Here is a 24774-nt window from a genome sequence, read left to right as displayed (position 1 = left end):
ATGATAATATTTTTTGTTTTTTTTTGTATTTACTATTCACTGTTGTTGCTAGTGGACATATGAGCGTACATACAGACATGAACCGGCATTGGAATTCACTATCCTGTTGAATTTGGTCAAGCTTATTTTTCATAAAAATACTAGAACAAAGAGGGCATATATGGAAAAAAGAAATATTAGTAAGGGAGAGGGTATACACTTTACAATCAGTTAAAAAAATGGTCTGCAGTGACAAGATTGATATTGTCTCGAATAACTCCTAAAAAAGGAAAGCTAGTAAGGCTATTTCAGTCTGAGGCTTTTACTTTCAGAGAGCTTTTCAGAATAGTTTTAGTCTCAAAAATGACGAGGGAGAATTTCGAAACTGTTTCGTTCTTTCTGGTGACAAAAAAGCCTTCTGACTATGTTATATATGTATTCCTTGATTGATAAAAATTTGTAAGTATATCGTATATGAACTTTTTGTATCAGATTAGCTCCACAGATCTATGTTGTTGGTTTAGTAAAAAAGGGACATATTGTCGGCTAATCAACTGCTCCAATTTGGTTCACTTGTCGAAGATTTTAATTGAAAAATCATACAAGCTTCAAACTTGGTGCAATAAAAAAAAATCAACAAAGCTTCGCAAAATTTCGAAGCTTTTCAGTTAGATTTCTTAGAAATATTTTAAGTATGCAGTTTTGCCGTCTATTCAATTTGTGCAAGATTGAAGTGGTTAGGACTTACCGTAAATTTTTTTTTGATGATGGTGTTGGACATTTTCTGTCATACAAAGTAAGATCGCTCAAACTGTTAAGGATAAACAAATGAATAACACGGTGGACTCTAAATGACACAAAAAAAAAACGCCGAGACACCTAAACTTAATTTTGCCTCATAGATTACGGATCTGTATACCATTTTTCTAGATCAATTCATTTTCCAAGGCCATTTTCATATAAATTTGCAAAAAACGGTAATTTTAACAGGCAAAAATTAAAATAATAGATTTTTTGTATTTTTTTCATTTGTATTAAAGCCTACCTTTTACAAAAATATCAAACTACTTACGATGGATGAATAAAAACCATACTCGTATTTATTTGGCATACCACACCACAATCGCTAACTTAAGAGGTCTACAAGACCGGCCAGTATCAGCAGGCTCGAAATTCATTCAATACCTTATGTTTGAAATCTCTGGGTTTTTTCAAGAAAATTTCGACATTCCACCAATGGTCTAGCTGTTAGATTTATCTCAATTTGCATTGGGTAGAAACTCTACATTGTCACGACCATAAACCTCTTTGGTCAAGGAGTGCATATTTCATCAAAATTCCTAACTTAACTTGTTTTTGGCACGCATGCTTTCAATTTTCGCCTGATTAAAGAATTGATTCGTACAGTAAATTTCATGAAAGCCGTTTGAGTGAAAAATGATTTTAATTTTTGGACTTTTATATGAAAATTGACAGAAAATAAAAAAATCATTTTCCATTTAAATTGCTGGTGAAATGAACTATTAATATACATATTGTTTGTTAGTAGGTTGATCGATGTAATGCATAGTAGTCAGATATTTAATTTCCTACTTAAAATTTGTAGCTTAATTTCAAATTTAAATGGATTATTTTGGTAAAAAATGAGGAGACAAAATAAAAGGCAAATTAAAAAAAAAATAATAAAAATAAAAAAAGTTTCGAAGCAAAGCAAAAGTTAATACATATTGTTAAAAAGTATTAAATCAAAAGGCCATATACATATATATGTATTATTATGAGCATAATAAAAACATAACATGGATAAAAGTGAAAAGCTAAAAACGTAAATAAAATAAGTAAGGACAGCGCTGTCTTCGGCTATGCCAAAGATTTCATACCCTTCATGAACATCAGAAAATTTATCTCCAACTCGCTGTCGTATTTTTAAGCACTTTTTATTTGTGATAAGCAAATATTTAGGAAGAAAAATTTTGATGGATATCGCAAAAACTTATATCCGAAAAATCAGTTGTATTTGAGAAATACCTTATAGAGCACCGAACTGGATTATTTTATCAGTAGACCTTCTATGATTTATTAGTAAATAGCTCACGAAATTTCTCAGTTTTAGTTGCCTAAATGAAGAAGTTTTAAAGTAAAACTTTATATCTGAACAATCAGTTGTAGGGGACCTATAGTTCATAGTGGCCCGATCTTGGTAATTTTCACGGAAAAATCTATTGATAATCAATTGAGGAGTTGTAACAAAAAACCGCATATCTGAACAATCAGTTGTATGGGAGCTATATGTTATAGTGTTCCGATTAGTACTTTATAAAAAGGCACCAGCTTACCAAATTTCAGTTGGATATCTCGAAAAGTGAGGGGCTTGTTTGAGTTCACACAGACGGTTAGAATTTTGCTGTACTTTTAACGGGTCTATCTCTTCTTATTCTGTATCTTAAAAACATTGGATTAAAGTTATAGTACCATTTTCATATTTATGAAATCAATAAAAATCAAAAAACAATGTAGCCAGTCGTACAAACTAACACACACATACTTGTATTTACTTACGCATACACACTCAAGCACACCTGCATGGAATATGGTAATCCTTTCCTGATTAATATCATAAATCTCTATCAATACAAAACATGCATATTTCAATGAAAAGTGAGCAGTTAAAAAGATAATGAGCAAAGGGGAGCGGCAAGCGGGTAGCTCTCATTAATGCCACGGCTTGTTGCAGCGCTGCCTGTGGTATTTGCTGCCTGACAGAGAGTCTGGCCGACTAGCTGTCATAGACTGGCGGCCGTTTCGTAGTTGGCGGTTGCAAAAAGTGAAAATAATGAAATTATGTATCATATGACGACCACAATGAGCGGCCATGCACGCACAAATACAATCACACCCGCACCTCTGCGCCACTCTTCTGCATTGAACAAGTATAAATGCATTAATGCATATATAAGTGTGTACTTAAACATATAATCACATATTGAAACAAAGTTGCATCATTGTCGGCAGAGTCAACCAGCCAGCGAGGTAGACAAGCAGGCAGACGGACAGACGGACAGCGAGCGTGCAAGCTGCGGCAACAAGCAACGTGTGCCAGCAACCGCAATTGCATGAATGCAGCGAAGTGTTTATGTGTGGTTGGCTGGTCGAGTGCACTCCGGTGTGTGTGTGTGTGTGTGTTTGGTAGTTTATGTGTGCAGCTGAATATTCGAAAATCAATAACTCGAAATGATATCCGCAAATAAATGCAATAAAGCAGTGCACACGTTGACTAACAGTAATCCGCTGAGCGCGAGCGCACTTCACATCAACTGATGAAGCTGCGCTGGATGCCACACTGGGTGACTGGATAGTTGCATAACAGCAAGTTAACAACAACAGCGCAAGCTATGCTGGAAACAGTCGGCTGACTTGTTGGTGGATTGCTCACTGCTTTCTGCTGCTTGCTTGTTGGCGAGTGACTTGTCGGTTGCTGGCTGCTGATTCTTAATTTATTCGATCACATTCGACGGGAAATTAACAACGTAATGCCATGCGGCAAAACGGTAAATAGCGATGATGATGACATAAACCGACCGTTGCACATGCTTACCTGCTTGCCGCAGCAGGTGAAAGATGCAGACTGATGAAATTGCGAACACGAAGGGTTAACTATTGGCGTGAAGTGGGTGAGTAGAATTGACGCTTATGGCCTGGTTTTTAACGTTCACGTTGCTTGCGATAAAGCGCGATAGCATCGCTGGATAGAAGTAACGCTTGGATGTTATGCTGATTTAAATTAAATGTTGACGAGTGCAGTTCGCGGAAGCAAGGTGAGCTTGTGCAGGGACTGACTACATCAACTGCGATGGAGAAAGTGTGATGATGACGTACAAATTGATGTTGGTGAGTACGATGAGGATGGAAAATAATTAAAAAGAGCTGTAGGCTAAAATTAAATTGTGAAGTAAAATAGGTTTTGGGAAATTCTTTCAATACACTTGTGAAAGGCTTTCTTTATACGTGTAGGGAGAATTTATCCAATGCTATAGAAGTTCCAAAAAATATCCAAAACTTCTCGAAGCACCCTTTTGAAAATGCTGCAGAAGCTGCAAAAAATATGAGCGATGAGAACCAGTTGTTACATTACAAATTGGATCTCAACAGCAGTAAAAATGGTGAGCGGTATTAAAAAAAGAGACCCTAAGGGTCAAAACATAGTGGAGCGGCGAGCAAAGCGAAGAGCTAACATCGAGCAAATCTTCAATTACAAACGTGTACACGATGTACGGAGACAGAGGTGGCGCAATCAGCAGTACCGCTACTTTGTTCTTGGCGAATTTGACAGAATCAGTTGTTCGTGTGACGTCATTTTAGCAAACTGTTTGTATGTATGCAGAGATGTTTATATGTATGTAAATATGGCGACCTCCATGATTTGACAGTTAACACTCTTTGTCTCCTCCATCTCCGATTACTCTTTCATATTCGTTGCTATCTTGATCACCCGCAGGAATGCGCGATCTTGTATTCTGTCATTCTGGAAACGTGTATGTACGCTTTGCTCTTCACTATGCGCTTTCCCATTGAAACATATGCACTTATAAATAAAAAAAATATTAAAAAAAGAGAAATCAAGTAAATAAAATAAAAATATATATGGAAAAGGTTTCCAAAAATCAAAAAAAAAAATGTATACAAATATTTTTAAAATTTAATTTAAAAAGAAAAAAATAAGGTACATAAAAATTTAATGGTTATAAAAATATGTCTTTTAAAAATGAAAAACATCTATAAATTAAAAAATTAAATTAAAAAAAAAATACATAAAATACGTTCTCGGAACTCGGATCTCTCGATTGGTACGCTTGTACTTTTCGCACTCGGCCATTGCGACCGTTGCAGTGACGCGAGTGCTTTCTCTCATAAGAGCTTTTCACTACGATTGGGAAATGAAAGCTTTTTTTTCCAAGGCTATTGTGCTAGAAGTTTTTCGAACTATCTGTCTTTCATTTGTCTTACGTAAGACTTTTGACGAGTATAACTAGCCAAATGATTTACTACTCAAATTTCGTTTTTGTAGAGAGAGGACTTATTAAATCCTTTAATCTATTTCCGAAGTTCGCGTTACATCAAATTATACCTGAAATGTGTCCATTTACTTTTTGTACTTAAGTAAATATAGAGACTCCCCATAGTGCTACAGCAAAGTTCGTTTTTCATTATAACCATCATTAATCAGCGGTAAATTTCTCGCGAATCTTTGGTTTTCACTCGCCTACCAACATCTACCGACATCTGTAAAATCACGCCCGCGAACAAAACTCAGTGCTGCTCTGCTGTAATCGCACAATCATCATTACCATCGTTAACGTCAACGCCACCATCATATCGTTAAGTGCAAAATGTCATTTACGCAGTCAACTTATTAAATATTGAAACGCCTGTGACACATGTCATTAACGCCCAAGAGGAGATGACGGAGATGACTATTGCGCTCTGCCTTTGTTATTATTGGCGGCTATTACTGGCTGATGTGGGGACAATAGCCGACGATAACTAAGATTGTTTGATCGAAAGCAGTTACATCCTTATGCGTGCATAAATTATAACTCTCCTATCGTTTTTTGAAGCTCGGTAAAGAAATGAGCATTATGCTGCCATGTGAAGTATTTTTTTTAAATTTGTTTAAAGAAACCGTACAGAAATTTCTTTAGAAATTCATGTAAACGAGTTCATATGATTTTCTTTGAAGATTCCTGAAGAACTGGCAACTAATTGCCGATGCTATTAAATATCTCGTTAAGATTTCGGAAACTTAGATCTGCTTTGGCATTCAAAAAAATTCGAAAAAATATTTTTTTTCCTCGGCGACCTTCAAAAACGCCCAGGTTCTTTTCACCAAGGCTCTCCTCCAGCCATTGTGCCGCGGATTCATTAATTTTCCTTAAGCATGTAAATCGATATGTAAGTGGATCAACGAAGCCTCCTTACCTGCATAAAACAGTTATATGGTCATTAATTTTTGCTGCAGAGGCTTCCGATATTCACAGCACTGCACTCAAACTGCCCATGCAAGTGTGCATACACCTTCCCGTATATACATGCATATATCTTCAGCTAGGGCAATTAAAATAAAGTAACGGTTGAAGAAATGGCAGCACTGGACACAATGATAGCGCCACCGTTAATACACTGCCATCATATTTATTTTTGCTCTGCATATTCATGCGGGCAAACAGTGCAATGCAAAGCCAACAAGAAGCGGGTAATCTTCACTTGTATGACCGCCTTTTATCCTTCTTCACACTCCTGCTGCACTATTTATGCTGATGGCGACTCCCTGGCTTTCATTTTTTACCTCACTTGCACATACATTAAGTTGATTGGTGAAAATAATCGCTTGCATTAAAACTTTGACATGCCGCATCCCGAGTAGAGCCGCCACCTTTCGCGGATGTGGCCATCAGTGTTATACAACAAACAGACCAGCCGGAGAGGTGCATTTGGCTTATGTAAAGACCAATCTGTAGCAGGCATTACTTGTCACTGATGGGCTATGGAGTCGATTACGGATGCTGCCGATGCTCTTCACACTTTTCAATTTCTACTCTTCTTCGCTTTTATGCTGCAATATCCTTACTAGCATGCTCCTGGCTCTGATGGATAGGACGACCAATTTGTTAATATATGAATGGCTAACAGCGTTGATTCAGTTCAGGCAGGTTTTGCATGGTAATTAATAGGAATATGACTTTGCAAGTTTAACAGCTCAACTATCAAATTTTGAGGGACGGTGGAAAAGGGATGCTTTGGAATTTGTAAGGAGGCTTTTGGTACGCCATATGTGAATACGCTGTTCTCACGAACGGTTTTCTCACGAACAACTATATAAGCACACTTATACCGACTCTTAAAATGTTTCGCTTAAGGCATCGGGCAGTGGCGCAAAGCATCAGCACTCTTCGTAACATTAATGGATCTTGGTGGGAAGGAGAATATTATTCGATGCCGATAAGAGATATAGAGAATATATCGTACGCCATTTACGAATGTCAGCAGCATCCTAAGCAGCTTATGGCATCTTCGGCACCTCGGCCAACAGCTTTGGCGACATACAGAGACACCGATTCTGATTTTCCCATTGGGGGTGGGGACGTAAAAATAGCTCTGAAGTGTTGAGGACTAGACTGAGTGGTGGGTAGCCGGATCAGCTTGCACTAAGCTAGAAATTTAGACACGCAAATAATTCTCTTAAGGTAACTTTTGTACTTAATGCTTTTTCGTAACCATATTAGTTGAATGTGGATCCCTAAATCAGGCACTATTTTCGTAGATTCGTACTGTCAAAAGGAAAATAATTTTTAAATACATTCGGTAAATTTTTTCCCTCTAGTTAGGTTGAATTTAAAAAGTTAATTTTTCCAGCCCTACTACATAGATCAGGTGGAGTTGTGAGGCTGGACTTCAGGTACGATAAATATCCTCCACTTATTTCGTAGGGCGAAGCTCCTTCCAACTCGCTGTTTTCATTCTGGGCGGCCTTTAGCTGGCTCCTGCTGCCGCCAGTTCCAATATTTAATATAGTAACCTGTGACTTCCCTACATCTGCAATTGGGATCGTCCATAGCAACAGCGGTGATAGGTGAGTGGGGTTTAGGGGGCATGCAAAGAGATGTCTCGAGTCGTGGGGTATATCTTCGCATGCCGGGCACTCGTTGGGCACATCTGTATCTAATATGCTCAGGTATATTGGTATAGCAATCTGCAATAGCTAGAGCGAAGTTGGGCTATGGTGGTGGTAAGTTGGAGTCTCCCGAGGCAGACGAAGTTCTGCTTCTTTCACGTCAGATGGCATACGGAATTCATATGTCGAGAGTCGGCGTAAGTCGAGACCGACTCCCTGTGAATGCCCTTTATGGCCTGTCTGTACGCTGTCTGGTCCAGAGGTCCGTTAGCTCCTATGGCTGTGACACCCTATTCGGGTTTGCCTGAAAAGCATTGTATTGTGCTTCTTGATAGGGAGAATTTGAGCCTTTTCATCCAGTGGCTGTCCGCAGTGCCGTGTTTTGACAAGTACGTTCTGTTAGTACCCGGCGACCACACAGGCCGGTTGCCGGCTAATTTTCTTGTATGTTGAGAAGGAGAGCAGAAGGTAACTTCAAGTATTTTTGGGTTATTCACCGTCGGAATTGGTTTGCCAACGGCAAGAATCCCCAGTTGCCGAGGATTTCGTAGAGGAGAGGGTTGGGCTCCTTGCAGTGAAGAAGTGAGAAAGTTCGGAGAGGTAAGCTCCATGCCCGAGCGCCATTGTCTCAACAGAGAAAAATTCAGCTATTTTTTTAAGTAAGAATAAGAGAGCAAACTAATGGCGGCTGTTGCTTAGCTATACCACAGCGGTTGAGACATTTACTTTCCCCGACAGTCGAGGGGAATGTAGGTGCTTCCGAACGCTTGAAAAAGTAGGTAGAAGCTATCACAGTCAGAATTATCAGGTGTTAAAGCTCTCACAAAAGACTAGCCTACTCAAATAAAAGCAAAAAAGTTGTTGCTGCAATGTAAAGCTTCAAATACTTAGCTTTAAAATTCCCATACACGCAGATCTTTAAATGTAAGTTTTATAGCAACATCGCATCAGAGCACACACACACACACATTTACTACATGCTTGAAAGCACTCATAACTGCAGTTGGGGGTGAAGGACTCACAACAATAGACCGACGCCGGATTTTCACACTCACCTGGCAAGTTCAATGACTTAACGCCTGCAGCTTCCTTCCGGCTTTTCTTCTTGGTCTACCTCACACGCTAGAAGGTGACGCCGCCGCTTTTGACTGTCTGCCTGTCTGCTTTGTAAGCAATTCGCTTAAAATGGGGAAAAATATCAAAAACAGAAAAGGAAAAAAAATAGTGCATAAACATATGTATGTATGTATGTATGTACATGCCTAGGTATCATATGCATATGTAGGTATGTGTCTGCCCATGAGCTTCTGTTGAAAAATACATTAAAAAATTGCTCGAAAACATAACAAGACAGCGTACAATAAGAACAACAATGCACACTACAAAACTGCTATAGATATGAAGGCAACAAAAAAATATAAGGCGATATAACACAACTTGGCACAGCATATAAACAACAGCAACAACAATAAGTATGAACAGCATCAAGCATCAACATGGAAGTAAAAAATATTATAACACCAGCGCACACACACATACACATTCACAGGTTGTGTGGAGTGATCCTTTTATATTCACACTAAACAATGCTTTGCAGCACAAGACGGGCAAATAAAAAGAAGAAAAGTATACACCCAAACACATAAACATATGCGCTTAAAAGAGGTGCAAACAAACTTATATACATAACCGTATGTACATACATATCTACATACATACATATGTACTTGCATACAAATGTTTATAAATTCTAAAATAGGCGAAATGAAGGAGGAGTCGACAGCAACGCCGTCGAAGATTGGTAGCTAAAGTATAATCTTAATAGCCTGCAGGCATCTAGGTTGAGTGATCCATGATGAGGCAGTACAGGAATGGCGAGCGTCGTGTGACTGACTAAAGCGACATAAGTAAGTACATATACCTACTTATATCGTCGTTTAAAGTAAAACGTCGTAACTGGCATTTGCGTCAAAATAGATATTTGCTAACCGAAAGCTTCTGGTATCAAGTCCTTATCCATTCATATTAACATATCGATACTTAGATATAAGAAGAAGGTGATAATTAGTGGAAAAAGAGAGAACCGTTTTGAAATAAGACAAATTTTACTCTCTCTTATAAAATTTTGGTGAGCTCACATACGAGGTTTTGCATTTTGTTGATACGCGGTTTTGTCTTTTAAACGACGATATGTACGTGTATAGATATATATGTATGCATGTAGGTATGTAAAGGCACATTATTTATTATCAAAAAAATAATAATTTTACGTGCCTTTAACACCCGACAAAACACCGGCGTCGAATTCATACATAGCTGTGGCGCACCGTTTGCAGCAACTTAACTATACATAAACAGGAATTTGCTAGGGGGGAGGAGTATTATTTACAAATTATATACTTATATACTTTTATATATACAGATGCTTGCACTTTGTAGCAGTTACTGCAGAGACCCAGGGCTTAATCTTGCATAAAAGAATATGAATTAAAAGAGTCCACCTTAGAATTAACTGTCATCGCTTCTTAAAAAAAATTACTGTTGAAATTCTAACTTAGAAGTAAAATCAGGGTTGATAGTTAAGTAATAGTTGGGTTCAAATATCAGAAATAAGTTATTACTAGTAAATCCGCATGGCGTTAAAACGCCCTTTCTAAAATCTAAAAAATATTCCAAATGTTCGACCAGAAGGGTCATTGCGTAGTGCTGGTCGCCTTTTAGCAATAAGTTTTTTTTTAATGTAACTTAATTAAATTAAAAGAACATGTATACATTACCAGATGTATTTCTTAAAAAAAAAAAGTAATGTAAAAGAGAAAGTTAAATTAAAAAAAAAAAATAAAATAAAAATGAAGCAAAATTAAACAAACCATATATTAAAAATTAAAAGAAATTAAAATATTTTTTTTTCTTTTTAAATCAATAAAATCTAAAACCTAAATTAGAAAAAAAATATTAAACAATATTCTTCTCTATAGTACTTAAAACTTAAATAAAATTAACAAAATTTATTTTTATTTTTCAAAACAAATCTAAAAATTATAGAAAATTAAATTACAAAAAAGTTAAATAAGATCCTAAAAATGAATTTAAATTTTTTTTTTAACAATGAATTACAAAAATTAAAAGAAAATGAACTTAACAAACGAAAAACAAATTATGTAAATGAAAAGAAAATTAAACTAAAAAATTGACTCAAAAAAGGAAAAAATAAAATCCTTAAGTCCCTTAAAACTAGCTGAAATTAAAAAAACATATTCTTCTCTCTAAAATTACAATTTCTAAACATTAAAAGAAAATTGAACTGAGAATGGAAAGAATTTAAATTAAAAAATAAAAAATATGTACATTAAATAATTTTCTGAAAATTAAATGAAATTAAAAAATTTATATTTTCCTTTTCAAAACCATAAAATCTAAAAAACTAAAGAAAAAATTTAAATTGAAAAAAAAATAGTGTGCTGCCCGAGACTCCAACTCGAATCTCTCGTATGCCACGCCTGTGCTTTACTCACTCGGACATAGCGACAGCTCGAGCGACACAAGCTAAATTATATACAAGTGCTCTTTCTCGAAGAATCTTTTCAGCGCGAAATATATTTTCAAACTAAAAATTTTTTAGATCTCTTTCATCTGATATTGTGATATGTATTTAAATTATTTATTTAAAGGAGCAAAATTGACAATTGTATTTTCGAGTTCTTACATAAAATATTGAGACCCGACGTAAATTGCGAATAGGAGCATTGAAAGTCACTCTTTCCAAAAGGGTAGGATAGTTGACTGAATTATTTTTAAGGTTAACTATAAAATTACTGTGCAGAGGCTTTAAACTTAATAGCCGAAAACGGTATTCATAAGACTGATGAATTAAGTTTAATTTGATTCTCATTTTCGTTGTTGGTGTTTTCGACAGGATAGTTGTATGACGTATTGTGGAACGATTCTCCGTCCAAACCAAATTTGACAAGGGATCACGGAAAATCGTTCCTCAATACATTTTGTTTGACGTTTTTATACATGTGGCAACACTCCTCAGTACAGCTAAGAAGCGAAGAATTTTCAAACCCATTTCGATTGACACCAATCTTTAAGGGCCGGTTGCTCTAAGCCTGGTTGACACTAATCCCCGGTTAAACATCGTTATCGACGTTACCGACACCGTGTTATATGCATGAAGTAGAAAACGTCGATAACTATGTTAACCGTTGATTAGTGTCAACCAGGCTTTGAGCAACCGGCCCTTAGTAGTTCATTTACCTTATCAAATAATTTGAATTTAAAATTTAAAACGTTGGCAACCCTCTTGAAACACCGCAAAAATATTCTAAACGTGCGAAATAATTTTTTTTTAGCACTCTTTCGTTTAATACCTATGATTTGTAATGTCATATAACTTGTGCATAGTTTAATTAAATTCGGCTTTTCGAGCAGTTGGCAACCCAGCTCAAAATATTTTCCAACTACAATCTTCTTAAAACTCTTTCATCTGAGGCCCATATTGTGATTTATACTATAATTACCTAGTTGCCTTACTTCAAGTGTAATTCGATTTCTTAAACAGTTGGGAGCCTCCATAAAAATTTAATTGACAAAGGGAGCTCTTGCTAAGTGCAGTAATATCTCACCTGAAATTTTAACTTGCATATTAAATTTAGAAAACGGCCGTTTATACGCTGGGCAATATTTTCCTCCTAAAGAAGTATGTAGATATTTGTAAAACTGAGTAAAAAAAATTTCGCAATATGCTTAATTGCTAACAAATTATTTCCCTTAATTTATATTGGTACATATACATATTTATATGTATGTACATATCTTTGCACATATACATAGAGCAAACATACATTAACGTATATGTACGTATTTATCTCCGTTAATGTGGCATCATGTTTTTTATAGTCTAAGCGCGCAAATTTTCACTACTATCCTGGTAGATGCCAGCACACTTGTTCCCTCTTCGAACTTCTATTACTTCCACTTGCTCGTGTGCTTGAAGTTTCATATCCACAGCATCCTGCTAAGGGCTTCACATTATATTTATTACATACAAACACATAAATATATCTCTATAGATAAATAGCACATTTGCACGTTGCGCTTGAACGATGTAGAGATGAAAATGTGAAAATAAGTTTTCATAAATATTTATGACTCTATTAAGGTGCAAAAGGCGCGCGGCAATAACAGTAACAACAGTAAACCATAGCTACCCGCCAACAACCGGAAAAAAAACATAACAATAAACTCAACGCAAAGTTTGTAGCAGTGTGAGTACAGTAACGCGGCAACATCAGCTGTAGTACTCTAGCGCCGCACAATAGTATAGCTTCATACATCTTTTAGAAAAAATTAGAAAGAGTCGGCGTAGAACCTCAATTATCCGTATGCAATATTTGTGGTCATAAATCAAGGGAAAAATAAAAAATTGGACGAATTCAGTGTGTTTCAAAAACTCCTCCCTTATGTACCTAACCCCGAAAATATCTTAAAATGCCATAAAAAGCGCAACAATGAATTTCTGGTTCTGAAATCAGAAGATTTTTTTTTTCAATTAAAATTTGTTGAGATTTTTGTTGAACTCAGCAATGTATATTTCTATTAACTTTTGCTTTGACTTACTTTTGTTGTAGGTTCGTATAAAAATACTTGTTTGCCAAAATAGAGAAAAATCAATGCAATCGAACAAATCTTTGAATAAATATAAGCAAACAAACAACATTGTTCCACCTCCTTCCACGGTCTTCCTCGACTTCTAGCTATAGGAAAATTAAAGATCTCATTCCAAGTTTGCATGGGAGATGTGTGCTGAAATAAACTAATTATCCCTATTTTCGGAGCGTTGGGTTATAATATTATTGCTAACATACTTATGGGCAAAATTTTAGAATGAGCTGTTGAGCAGTCCGCTTTTTCTGGCTTTTTTAAAATGTTTTTGAGGTTATGTGAGAGGTTATGGGAGATATGCTTTGAAATACACAAATTACGCCGAATTTTTGAGGGTTCAGACATTACGTTAATGAACACTTTTGGAGAAAATTTCGTAAAAGATAATGGTGAGTTTTGCTTATTCAAATATTGCTTTATAAAGCTAAATATCCAAATATTAGAATTGATTGTTAAAAAAAAACTGAATTATTTCCACCGATATCCCACTGTGCGCCGCCAGGCGCTCGTGAATTTTGTAATAACAAACGTTGCGACCCGAAGACATTGTCCAATACTGCGCGCCAATACACAGTGGCACAAAACAACTGACACGCTGATAACCGTGATGCCCGTTGCTTCCCGCGTTGGGACCGCAGCGCATTCAACCATTTCTTAGCCGCTATTTCAGCTAGCGCGCAAACCTGCGAGTTGTATGTTTGAGTTTGCATCACTCCTTCCGAATTCGCATGAGTCCTAGGAGGTGTTCAACGAACTGTTCGACACTATTTTCTAAACACCTTTCTCATTTACTTGGGGTACCGGCTCTTTGTGATGCCACAGTGGACATATTTCATTTCCCTATAGTAAAAATAATATTTTGGCGCTTACACTAATGCTCGGTTTTTGGACGAGCTGTTATAAAAAACTGTTTCTTATTTATATCTTGCTCAGAAGTGAATCGAACCTATGGATAGCTTAAATATGGATAGAGAGAATATCAAGATGCCGGTTATTAGCAAAGTCGGCGTTGGATGAGCTCCATGTCGTACTAATGGGGGCGGCTTCTTCTAAAGTCATTCCAAGGTATATTTTATCTGGCTGCGTGTACAACATTGAAACTAATGATCGATAAGAACAGCTTTGCAGTTTCTCTCAATGTCGTAGTTTCCTGGTAGCCAGACAATTCTTGAGGAACGATAGCAACTTGACTTGGATGTCACGAAGACGAAAATAACCCACCTGTTTGCTCTGAAAACAACGCTAAGATCGTACCATTTGTATACCTTACTGGTACTGGTGCATTTCCGAACAAGGGGATACGTAAAATATGCCGTAGACATTTCCAAACATTTGCCTGTATGGCTATGCTATGTATGTATATCTTATACTCGTATATGAGGTTATGCCCTTTTCAATATTTTCTCGCTGCACTACCTACACCTCCCTCTTTTATTTTTTAACAAGCGTGGAAGTAATAAAATGCAGCGTGAAAAGCTGGATAATTACTAATATGACTGACAATACTTCCTTTTGTGGGGATTGTGGAGGAAATGGTGTATACAGGCATGGAACAAAGCATTGAATAGAGCAAATGCTTATACAAGCATACTTATGTGTATACTAGGATGCCTCACCTTTAAACGGTTAAAGATTGACTTTTTAACAAAAAACTAATACAATTAGACTTTTGAGATTATTATTTATTGCAAGTGACCTTAAGTGCTTTCACTTCGTGGAACAAGATCAAACAAAAAATTATCAGAAAATCAATATTATAAAAAATACAGCACCAAAATCCAAAAATCGACACATACGCGCTAATGTACATAATCATGTATGGCATCCATGCGTTTATATAAACAACATCAACAAAACAAACTCACCACCACACTTGCATTATTTTCAAGTATGACATCATTCAGCTCCGTCATTCATATGCATACAAAAGAGCTCCTGTTGCGTGCTTTATTCATAGCCGTAAGTAGAGAGTAAGAGTAATGTGTGTATGTATTTTGCAAACCCTGCAGTGAAATCTAGTAATACTGAGCTAGGTGTTTGTGTTTTTGTTCAACTACTTATTTTGTCTGCTATCTTTTCCTACATTGCCAAGCATGGTGGAATGAAATTAATTTAAGTTGTCACAGAATTTCATAGATCATGGCGATTCGTGACAAGAATTTCAAACCTAACAACAAAATTAAAAAAAAACATTTGCCGTTCTGACTAGTATCGGTTTCTATAACAGCTTATAGTAGTTAAACTTCTCGCTTTTGTATTGAATAGTTTGGCTTTTCATTACTGGGTATTTATCAGCAAACACATAAATGTCTTCCCAAACAAATGCAGTCACGTATGGGGCAATCCATGTCAAATCGACCACTTTTTATTTGGATTCATTTTAGTCACAACTTTTGTAGTATCATATGACAACGTCCTGTCAAAGAAAACATTTATTTATTTATTTTTTTAATGTACGCAAAATTCTAAATTTCACAAATTTCGGGAGTGTGCTAATTTATTTTTGAATATCTCAAAGCTATTATAGTTACAAAAATGGTTTTGGTCTTATTTTAAAGCTAATATTAGTGGTATAAAGAAGAAATATATTTAAAAAGCGGGAGATAAAAAATTTTGAGATATGCGAAAATTGTTGTACAATGCCTCCAACTGCTCCTTAAAGGTCCGAGAATTTTCAAGTTTTTTTTTTAATATACATTTTTAAACTTCAAAAAATTTTTTTGCTAACTTCAAAGTACTGTAAATTTTTTTTCATTTAACTTCAAATTACTTTAAGTTTGCAAAACTTTTTTTTTAAACTTCAAAAATTTTTATCTTCTAAAATACACCTTCTTGAAACTTTCAGGACCTTTTAAGATCAGTTAGCGGTATTGTACAAAAAAATGGAGACACAAATTCATATAAGTTGTAGCTTTCACGATTTTTGAAGTTTCAAAATTCTGTAATTTTTTATGTTAGGATTTTTTGTTTAAATAATGATGATTAGTTGCCCTCGCCAACGAATCGTCAACTCTTTGTTTGTCAGACTTTATTAGCGGTTACTTACATATAGCAATATATGTATTTATACCCTTGTATATTTCTACATCTATATGTATTAGAGTCACTTGCCACTCTGGTAATTTACTACTAACTAGCACGAATTCTGCAATATTTAAGTGCATTGTGATTTACCAAGAAATAGAAGCGATATCGAGAAGGGCAGAAGGGGAAGCGTTTCGTTTCCCTTAAAAAGTCAATTTTTTTCCTTAAAACAGTTGTAACGAACTTAAATAAAAAAATTTGATTTGTTTTACGCTTCTTTTGAACACAGAAATCGATTCCTCGACGCAAGAAAAGCAATACTATATTTTAAAAACTCTTTAAAAAATTGAGGGTAAACTGTGTTCAGGTAAAACAAAAAAAAAAAAAAATTAAATTGAAAACCCACTTTTTTTAAAGCAGGGAAAAGACTAGATACTTGAAGTGATCGCATTACATTTAAACTCATACAATAAATGGCTGTAATTGGAAATGAACCTTCGAATTGAATAAGTGCAAATGTCTGTAGTGGTAAATGACGGAAATGCTACAGCATTCGTAAATACACACATACATAAACATATGTATACAGAAAAAATAATTTGCGCATAAAAAGTTTTCTCTAATCACATTCAAACAAATTGCATCTTTTTATTACATGATTTGCTTATATTTACATACAAACATATTCTAATATTTGTATGTATCACTAACTCCCACCTACTCAACTCTCGTACTTTTTCTCTTTACAGACATATTTCACATTTGATTCGCGTGCTGAACAGCAAACGGAGGTTTATTTACGTTATGGCCAACATCCGGAATTGTATCCCAATCGACGCGGTGAAGTAGTGCAAGGGTAAGTGTAGATAAACAAGCAAGCAAGTGATGCACGCACGCACGCACGCACATATGAACAAAAAAAAAACAAATTGAAATTTTTATTTTTTATAAAAATATGCAAAAACATACAAAAATGAGAATAATAAACAAACAAGCACCTGCAATTGTGCTTATTTGGTTAAAATGTGCCAGCACCGCGCGCATCAGCTTTCCATGTTACGTATACGCCCCGGTGTCGTAGAATTGCTTGCATATTTACGTAGCTTGTGGAGAAGAGCAATGCTTCATTGTTGCGGCGTAGCGGCGACACAAAAAATATCTACTGACTTGCTCGTGGCAATTTTGTTTCTGAAGATGCTCGCCTGCCTGCCTGCCTGTAGCCTACTTTTTGTAACCTTTTCCAACATCCTTCAATACATTTTATCCTCAATTGTCCTATACTGCCTGGGCTGGCTCCAGCTGCCATTGCTGTTGCTGCTGCTGCTGCTGCGAGGCAATAATTTAATTTTATTATTATTATGCGTAACTTAAGTGCTTTCCGCTGCCTTAATCATATTTTGCTTAGCGCGACGATGCGCAGCGAAGCACGATGGTAGCGATGGTTCAGTTGTTGTTGGTGGTTAAGTGTGCAAAGAAGAAGACAAGGATATTAAATATTTGCATTGCGAAATGCTTATACTTGTTGTACTTATTCTGTACTGTGAAAGTATTCTCAGCAATACTGAGCTGTGTCCCATTGAGGAGTTTACTTCCACAAAAAAATCAAATTCGGTTCAAGCCTTCAATTCCCTGATAACTCGGAACTCATTTTGATGTTCCTTTAAGACGACCCTAGGCTTTACTCGCCCAAAGTTGCTGATAAAATTCAAAGTACAAATATTTCAAAAAATGACTTAAAATAGATTAACTACTGTAAAAAATGGCGGACGTAACATTTATCCTCCCAAAGCCATAGTTAACCTTTTCATCGCTCCATGCTTTAATGATCAAACTTTCGTTTCCAAGAAGCAAGACTACTTGTATTGTTGTTCGTGCCGTTGGCTTCGTATTGATCACTCTCAATTTGAACGTGTCTATGCGTAGATTGATCTCTTGGATCCATGTCAAAATCCAGAACTATTGACTTCTCTTATAGTTAGAATATTCTCTTGCACCTTTACGAGGTTATGCTGCGTCGCCATTCCCGGTGAGGTGGTAAGACAACGATCGGCACGTTGGACTTGGTCGGTGGCTTAAGATGAGTGTCAAGTTGTCTGCAACGTTCTCAACAGGCATTTACTTCGAGCCTCCTACTTCATTGAACTTTTGTGTGAGGAACTAGCACTTTGCAACATACATCATGGTAAAAATGTTGGTGAGGTAGCAGCTCGTCGATACCGTAGCACTAGTTGTGCTGGGAAGGCTGCTGCTATTGGAATTTTTTGAGCAGCGCTCTTCGTTTTATTTCCCTCCCCCTCGGTACTAGGAGTGGCGTAAAAAAAAACTTCGTCCGCTCGGACATAGAGCCGCTGTAGCTTGGTGAGAGGCGAGATAGGTCCAGAGACCGCATACGAAGAACTATATTCGCGACTAAGTTTTATGAGGACTCATAGCCTGACTGATCCTCGTAGTGGGTCTTATGACACCTTGATCCATTAGCGAAAAGGGGTTTTGCCAAGACCGCCTTGGATCTGGGTTTCGCTGAACCGCAAAATATGTTCCATGAAAGATATGTCGAATACTACCACAATCGATCTAGTAGATTCAGACATTTCTTCCGCAGATCGAATTGATTCATGGCAGATGTATTAGAAATGAGTAGCTCGCTTTCAATCTGCTAGGCTTCCATATTATCTAACCACCTACCAAACTGTACATACTGCTACTTTAACCTTACTTCCTCTTTGCTTAGAGTACATAGCATTCGTACCCACTTCCTAACTGCTATGCTTGCTTCACCAAATTAGCTTCTGTCTTCCAATCTGCCTGCACGGCAATTCAAATAAAATTCAATTACCAGTTGAGTTGATAAGCAACGATGAATTTACTTTCTATCAATTTATATTTATCTTCATATTAATATCGACTTTCCTAGTCCATACTGTCAGCCAGCAATATCAATAACTTTTTTTTTTGTATGCAGTCATGATTGCTTTGAGTGAGCAAAGCAGAAATCAGTTTGAAGGCACGCAGCCATTGCGAGGATGCTTAGACAAATAATAGTTTCGCAGAATAATACAGGATATTTAACTAACTTGCTTACATTGTTATTGCTGCAGGCATAAATCTTGTATGCGCAAACTAATCACTACTTTTGAAAGAAGTTTATTTTTTCTTACAAAAAAACAATAATGGCAATCATAAACAAGTAAGAAAGTCTAAGTTCGGGCGAAGCCGAACATTAAATACCCGGCGCAAGTATTAAATATATGTCTTTTCACCTTTCCGAAACCTTCCGCTAGATGGTAATTTTGAGTAAATTAGCGTCCTTCAATTTCGAAATATTGAAGTTTCAAGCATTTCTGAAATTTACCGTTATATGAGAAGCGTCCGTTATTTTAGTCCGATTTCAATAATTTTCAACGTTTTGCTTATATGTGGTAAGCACAATAACCACACCGAGTTTGGTACAAATTGGTAGAACGGTTACCGATATACTTATATGAGATCATAAGTGGGCGGTGCCACGCCCATTTTCCAAAGTTTTACCATAATCGTATTTCTTGGTAAAGAATTGTTGCAGGCATCAATTTTGAATAAATTAGCTTCAATATTTAATGATTTATCGAAGATTTTGTATTTCTCTAAATTACCGTTATATGGGATGTAGGCGTGGTTATTGTCCGATTTTAAAAAGTTTCGGCAATTTTTTATGCTGTGCCAAGGCCAACAACTGTGCCAAGTTTGGAAGAAATTGGTGCAGTGGTTACCAAGATATACACATGTAACCATGAGTGGGCGTGGCTACGCCCATTTTCCAAAAATTTACAATATTCTTATTTTTCGTCTAAAACATATTATAAATATCAATTTTGAGTGAATAATCTCCAGTAGTTACTAAAATATCGCAGTTTCCGTATTTCTGAAAATTACCGTTATATGGGAAGTAGGCGTGGTTATTGAGCGATTTTAAAAATTTTCGGCCATTTGGTATGTTATGCGAAGGCCAACAACTGTGCCAAGTTTGGAAGAAATTAGTGCAGCGGTTACCAAGATATACACATGTAACCATAAGTGGGCGTGGCTACGCCCATTTTCCAAAAATTTATAATATTCTTATTTTTCGTCTAAAAATTATTGTAAATATCAATTTTGAGTGAATTATCTTCAGTAGTTACTAAAATATCGCAGTTTTCGTATTTCTGGAAATTACCGTTATATGGGAAGTGGGCGTGGTTAAAGTCCGATTTCGCCCATTTTCAATACCAACCTACCTTGGATTAAGGGAAACCTACATACCAAATTTCGTTGAGATATCTCAATTTTTGCTCGAGTTATCGTGTACACGGACAGACGGACAGACGGACAGACGGACAGACGGACGGACAGACAGACATGGCTTAATCGATTTCTTTTTTCATCCTGATCATTTATGTATACATTTGTCTATATCTATCTCGATTCGTTTTGGCTGTTACAAACAACCGTTATGTGAACAAAATTAATATACCCTTGTGCACAAGTGCGCTCGGGTATAAAAAGAGAAAAAGCAAGAAAGATAGTCATTTATTTTTATTTGCTTCAATAACTTTGTGTTAAGGGCGAAGCAGTATTTGGATTAAGAATTGGTTTTCCTTTAGCTTTTTTTTGGAGACATTTTATACTACAGCGTTTGTTCTCAAAATACTTTATCAATAACCAGTATCTAAAACGTGCCTACAAACATATGTACATAGATTCACATCTTCATTTGCTTATTGTGTTTATTTTCTTGCCTTTCCTTTGATTCTAGCATATTTTATCAATACGTCGAGTTGACAATGAAATTTCAGATAAATTCATACACTTTCATTCTTAGTTATTTATTTATTTTTAATTTTTTTTTTTCATGTGGACAATATTCAATATTGAATATTGAATACTGAAAATTCAAACATGGCAATGTGCACAAAGAAATGTCAACCAAGAAAGGCATTTCTAAGAAATAACATACGAATAGGTTGCTAAAAATTTCATATTAATTAAGTTAAGAATTTCAAAAATATTTTGATTTGATGAGAAATTTTATATTTATATGTACATATGTAAATAGTTTCCTAATGTTATTGACACATGCCAAATCAAGACGTGCGGTCTAAATATACCTACATATGTACATAAAAATAAAGAGAATTTCGCTGAAGAAAAAATTCAATTACATTTTTTTATAGAGAACCAAATTTCTGGCAATTCTGCTATGAAAAAGTTAGTTATAACAAACGTTAGCTTACATTAGTAACCCTAACTGTATTTTTTGCAAATTTTAAAACTAATTAAGCAGGCTAAATTTGAGAAATTTGTTGCAGATATTGTATTACGCGAAAAAATTGGTCTAAAAGTTTCTTGGGTCGAATTGCAGTCTTTAAAAAAATACATTTTTTAAATAAGGTTATCAATCGAAATCTGTGCATAAAAATTTCATTACAGATATACTTTAGGGTAGGGTTGCCATCTTTAAAGGGATAAAACTGCAAAACCTATATCCTCATACCGTCCTACTATATTTAATATATTACGGTTCTTTACTCTCCACTGAGAGAAAATTCAACCAAAAATTGATTAAAATTACCAAATTCAAACTTGAAAATGAATCAAAGTAATTTTTGGTTTCTATTAGAAATGCCTGGGTTGATATTTTCAGCAATGATTTGGTAATATTTACCACAATTTTGTTTACATTAACCCACTTTTGGTTGGCGATGTTTTCGTTTGAACACGCTTATGTTCTGCACTTCACAGATGGTTTTTCATAATTCAGAGATACATAACAAAAATTTGTGTAATCATTTTAACACGTTACCTCTGACGGGATTAGTAAATAACAGCAAGAATAAATTTTCTTCGTCATTTAGTTTGATTCTGCACTTCACAGAGGCTTTTTCGTAATTAATAAAATCACAAAAAAATAGAAACAAATAATAGAAATGATGTGTTGCCACTGACGGTATTCGTACTGGATTCTGCTTGCAGCAAACAAATAACAGCAACCTCCTAGACACGTTCAGCTGCAGCCATACATACGAATTTTCTCTCAAATGTTCAACTCGAATCACATTTTTTACAATCGGCTTATTAATCATGAAAAAATCAAACCATAACTTGGTTGAAAAAACCAAGCTCAGTGTCCATATAAAAAAGTTACTCTACTTTTCATCCGAATTAGAAAACTTATTATATTCTAAGACATCCGCGAAAATATTAAAAAAAAATTGTAATAATAATTAAAGACTTACGTGAGCTGGACCCATTTGAAGATACCTCCGAAAATGTAATATTTTTTAAACCAAATTACTTTTTATTTATTTTTTAATCATCGCAGATAATAGAAGCTTAAAATATCTGCATTAAAATGTTTAAACATTTAACCTTTTACTCTCAAAAGGTATTACTCTCTTTTATGCGATCAGTCGCACGCTGAGCCGGCAAAGTATAAATTCCGTATAAAAAGATTAAGTTAAGTAGAAAAGTGTTTCTTAGATTTTTGCGTTTGCATATTTTATAAATTCGCTTGAAAGTATCTACATACATTATAAATACTGTTAAGCGATCTTGTTTTTTTTTTGTGCTGTGAAAGTGAGCTTCTCTAGCACTTCAAAGTGCGGAAGGTATAAAAAAAAAGTGCAAAAGCTAAAATGTAAACAACGCTTTTCTACTTAACTTAATCTTTTTATCCGGAATTTATACTTTGTCTCCTCACCATGCGCCGGATATCCAACCTTTAAAGAATTTTGCGACACCACTCACTCAATGCAATTTGTACATACATACATATATATTTAGTATATAACTGCACTTTTATATATATTTTTATTTTTTCTTTTAAATACTTTAGACATTTTTGTTATTGCGTTCTCGCTTTAATCCACTTGCGTCTCGTTTAACACAGAAAATTTGATATTTTTTCCCTCTTTATTTCTAACGCATCACTTTTTTTTACATATTACAATATATGCGTGTATAATATATGTATATATTTTATGTCACATACTATTTAACTAATCCTTTTACTCACTTTGCCTCTCTCATTCTCTCGTTATTTTTTTTTACAGCTCTTACTGTGAACGCGAGTATCGCGATTGCAGATTACAAACGTGTTACGTGCAATCGCCCGCATATCCTGGCCTATATCCGCGTGCATTAAATTGTCGTTATAAATTGCATACGCGACAGCCGTACATAAAATTGTACTTGCAGAATGAACAATTTGCGGTGGATGGACAGAGGTGAGTGAAAGCAAAAACAAAGGAAAAAATGAAATTCAAAGTTAAAATCCAATAGAGGGAGAAAAAGTTAGATATTGGCAATTTATGTAAGAAAAGGTTGACATGCAGAGTTACAGAAATTTTTGTTCTACGTACACATCGCACGTATAGAGTTTTAATTTAATTTACATTTTTGGAGATTTCATCATACAAATAATCTTTCCATCTGGCTTTTGGTGTGTACCAACTGTGTGAATAGATCATACTGTGATTGCGTTTTCCCACAAAAATGAAATTTTGAATTAATTATTAAACGTGCGATATATACATATAGATATGGGTAATTTCCCAACAAAGTGCTATTTTTTTGTACCCCCTTTTTAAATTTTTTTATGGTGGTAAAAACGAAAAATCAAAAAGCATTATACGATCCAAATAATAAGCCACCAGCATAAAGCCGTTGTTTTTTTTTTGTTTTTTTTTTGTAAGCTCTTTTGGTTTCTTTCGCGAACGGATTTCTTTGACATATTTTACCAACTCCATATACAAATGTTTGTTCCCGCTCAGTTTATTCGATAATCAAAAATATCTGCATATCTGAATTTTCCAGAGTATCACTTTTTTTTTAATTTGGCCGTGATATTAACATTTGTTGTTTTGCTTGCCTAAATCGAGTGCCGTTAATCAGCGAAAGAAGTTATTGGTAGATTGTAATTAGAAATAGCTTAATAAAAGAAATTATTTTGCGTTTTTAAGCGAATTTATCTTGCACCATGGTAAATATTTTCGGCAATTCACCCATTTTTTTATGCAAAAACACTAAAAATAAGATAATTACCAATGCCAATTTATTGCTTCAAGAGTTTCAATGATTTCCTGGTTTTTATAATTTGGTGAAATAAGATATGAAATATTTTCAGAATGTCACTTTTAGGTGAAAAGGAATTTTTCATTTAAATAGCTAATTTTTCCGAAGGTTTCCAAATGGCATATATAGGAAATTTTTGCCGAAGAGAGATTAAACAAAAAGCTTGCCTCCCAAGAAAACCCTCACGTTAATGTCATAAATTAGCTTATCTGATAAATGAGTTTTAGAGTGATATGCAAATGTTTAAAAAGCATGCATTTAATCTTAAAAATCAGTACAATGCTTATCAGTTAGAATACTTTTTTCTAACAGTTTCTAAAGTTATTTATTCCTTTAGCTACTTTTAA

At 35.2% G+C, this 24774-nt stretch overlaps 1 protein-coding gene across 1 annotated transcript in view; it reads left to right on the top strand.

Moving 5' to 3' along the window:
- LOC118745093 (cell wall protein DAN4) overlaps window positions 1-24774 on the top strand; it is a 260172-nt gene extending 235398 nt beyond the window's left edge. Inside the window, exons 5-7 of the mRNA XM_036478630.1 lie at window positions 17089-17195; window positions 23407-23580; window positions 24765-24774. Coding sequence (XP_036334523.1) covers window positions 17089-17195; window positions 23407-23580; window positions 24765-24774 — 291 coding nt within the window. The remainder of the gene's footprint in view (window positions 1-17088; window positions 17196-23406; window positions 23581-24764) is intronic.

The sequence above is a fragment of the Rhagoletis pomonella genome, unplaced genomic scaffold (assembly GCF_013731165.1).
Source record: "Rhagoletis pomonella isolate Grant_MI unplaced genomic scaffold, Rhpom_1.0 Rhpom_scaffold_00008, whole genome shotgun sequence".
NCBI lineage: Eukaryota > Metazoa > Arthropoda > Insecta > Diptera > Tephritidae > Rhagoletis > Rhagoletis pomonella.
Note: the sequence above shows the minus strand (reverse complement) of the source record. Positions and strands in the feature narration are given on the sequence as shown.